Below are 2,893 nucleotides of genomic sequence, written 5' to 3' on the forward strand. Positions count from 1 at the left end.
TAAAGAAGATTGGGTATGTATTATATTGTTTAGAATTATTATAATAAAGAAGATTGGGTATGTATTATATTGTTTAGAATTATTATAATAAAGAAGATTGGGTATGTATAATACTGTTTAGAATTATTATAATAAAGAAGATTGGGTATGTATCATATTTAGAATTATTATAATAAAGAAGATTGGGTATGTATAATACTGTTTAAAATTATTATAATAAAGAAGATTGGGTATGTATTATATTGTTTAGAATTATTATAATAAAGAAGATTGGGTATGTATAATACTGTTTAAAATTATTATGATAAAGAAGATTGGGTATATATTATATTGTTTAGAATTATTATAATAAAGAAGTCTGAGTATGAATAATACTGTTTAGAATTATAATAACAAAGAAGTGATAAATAAGACGACTTATGAGACACGAGTGTTAAATTTAACCTTTCCAGAATTAAACAAGGAGTATCTTTGCTACTCTAGTTTTTAAGTTTCTTATTTAAAAAGCTTCTAATTGATAACACCAATGTAGTAATATGTTAAATGTTGAATAGTTAGATATCCGCCAGTGTGTATGATTAACATTGTTCATCTGCTAAATATGTCAAAAGTAACGATCTATTATTTTTAATAACCATTAATTTTTGAGACATGCTTGATGTCTTTCTAAAAGTAATATGATAATTTTCGCCCCCCTTCCCCCCCAGTAGCTCAGAAGCAAGTCTCGCAGCTTACTACACTAAAATTCAGGTTTTGATAATCGTAGCGGGCAGAGCACAGATAACTCATTCTGTAGCTTTGTGCTTCATAACAAACAAATGCATAAACAACTGATAGTTTTCTAGGACTAATATGATGCCTTTCTAAAATGCAAAAATCTGGGGTTCGATACCCCACAATGGACATGGCAGATAGTCTAATATAGCTTTGCTATAAAACAAACAACAAACCTTTTTAGGACTAATACTGTGCCTTTCTAGGACTAATACAATGCCTTTCTAGGATTAATACGATACCAAATCAGATTGTGCACAAAGACTTTCAGATCTTCAACTTTTTCTTGCAGATTACCAGTTGAGGTGTATCTTGCCCCTCTAGAGCTCCATCACGTCACAGAAATTTACAAAACTTGGGGCTTCCACTGGGCTTACAGCTACGAGAACATGATGGAACAAGTAGAATGTCTTCCGTCATCTGGGATCTTCCTCCGTCAGACCAACGAACTAGTCTCCTGGCAGACGACTTGTATCAATGGTTATAATGGATGCGGATACACTCTTTCAGAACACAGAATGAAGGGCTATAGTCGTTTAGCCCTTACCTTCTTGACCAAAGAGTGCCTGTGTCTAGGTATGGTCCCATGCACTACCATAAGACGGTGCAATCCAGCTTCAGAAAACCTATATGCTACAAATGGTTTTCAACCAGTGTATGACATTTTTGTATTTCACCTTGTCTGCAATGATCATATGAGAAAAGAATAGTGAGCCAATTAAATAAATCTTGCATTTTAAAATTCTATTTGGGGTTTTCTATCTATAAGCTGAACAGTTCACCAAATTATGCTCTCACAGACTAATATCTACGTTTAACGTTTTATAAAGTAGAGATACAGAACTTTTTCCGAAATATATTTAATTCCAATACAAAGAAAATCAAATCACAGAAAATTGGGTAGCAACTAATAAAAAATCAAACAAGAGGGATTTTAACAGCGATTAACAACAATCACACAAAGAGCTTTTAAATGTGGTTAGCCAAATTATAAAAAGAGAGCTTTTGATAGTGGTTAACCAAATTAAAATAAGAGAGCTTTCGATAGTGTTTAACCAAATTAAAAGAAGGGAGATTTTGATTGTGGTTAACCAAATCAAAATAAGAGAGCTTTTGAATGTGTTTAACCAAATTAAAATAAGATAGCTTTTGAATGTGGTTAACCAAATCAAAATAAGAGAGCTTTTGAATGTGTTTAACCAAATTAAAATAAGAGAGCTTTCGATAGTGTTTAACCAAATTAAAAGAAGGGAGATTTTGATTATGTTTAACCAAATTAAAATAAGATAGCTTTTGATAATGTTAGCCAAAATCAAAGAGAGATTTTGAGTTTTGTATTTTTTAGAAAATAATAATTGCAACAAACACTCAAATATCATGTTCTTAATTATTTTCAGGGCTGATTAAGGTTTTTATTATTTATGCTTTTACATTTTTATAGTGTTTACTGTTAAAATTATAACTATGTTATATTCTTTATTATATCACTGTTGCTGTCATTAGATCTGCAAAATCATTTTTATCATGATGCATACCTTAGAATTTTAAATATAACAATGTTAACATTGAAAAGGGGTAACTAAAGGAGCGGTTAATATGTATATTAAGTTATTTATTTGAAGGTTCTATTTATCTGAAGGAACTGTCTAATCTAACCATACTGAAGATTTATTTAAAGGTTCTACTTGACCTAAACATAATGAGGATTTATTTAAAGGGCCTGTTTGATCTGACCATACTGAGGATTTATTCACAAAAAACTTGTAAGCACGTGGTTCTTCCATTTTTCTCTCTTTGTTTAACAATAAAATTAATCATTGGACTTGCAAACCTATTTTTTTTTCATTTGTAATTTTGGTTCGTACCAGTTTCATAGTTTACAACACCATTATTCAGTACAGTAAAAAACAAACAACTAAACATTATGCCTAAAATACAGTCAAGTAAACATTTTAAATTTTCATATGTAATAGTTAAAAATGAATAATAACAATATATCAAAAAAACTAATATAGTTTTGAAGAATATCATATTATATCAATTATATCATAAAAATATCATATTATATCAATTATATCATAAAAATATCATATTATATCAATTGTATCATAAAATATCA

At 29.2% G+C, this 2,893-nt stretch overlaps 1 protein-coding gene across 1 annotated transcript in view; it reads left to right on the forward strand.

Annotated features, from left to right (window-relative positions):
• Nucleotides 1-1,519, forward strand: part of LOC111089604 — a 4,918-nt gene extending 3,399 nt beyond the window's left edge. Inside the window, exon 5 of the mRNA XM_022402423.1 lies at nt 1,067-1,519. Coding sequence (XP_022258131.1) covers nt 1,067-1,484 — 418 coding nt within the window. The 3' untranslated portion in view covers nt 1,485-1,519. The remainder of the gene's footprint in view (nt 1-1,066) is intronic.
• Nucleotides 1,520-2,893: the final 1,374 nt, after the last annotated feature.

Source organism: Limulus polyphemus, unplaced genomic scaffold, assembly GCF_000517525.1.
Source record: "Limulus polyphemus unplaced genomic scaffold, Limulus_polyphemus-2.1.2 Scaffold6748, whole genome shotgun sequence".
Lineage (NCBI taxonomy): Eukaryota > Metazoa > Arthropoda > Merostomata > Xiphosura > Limulidae > Limulus > Limulus polyphemus.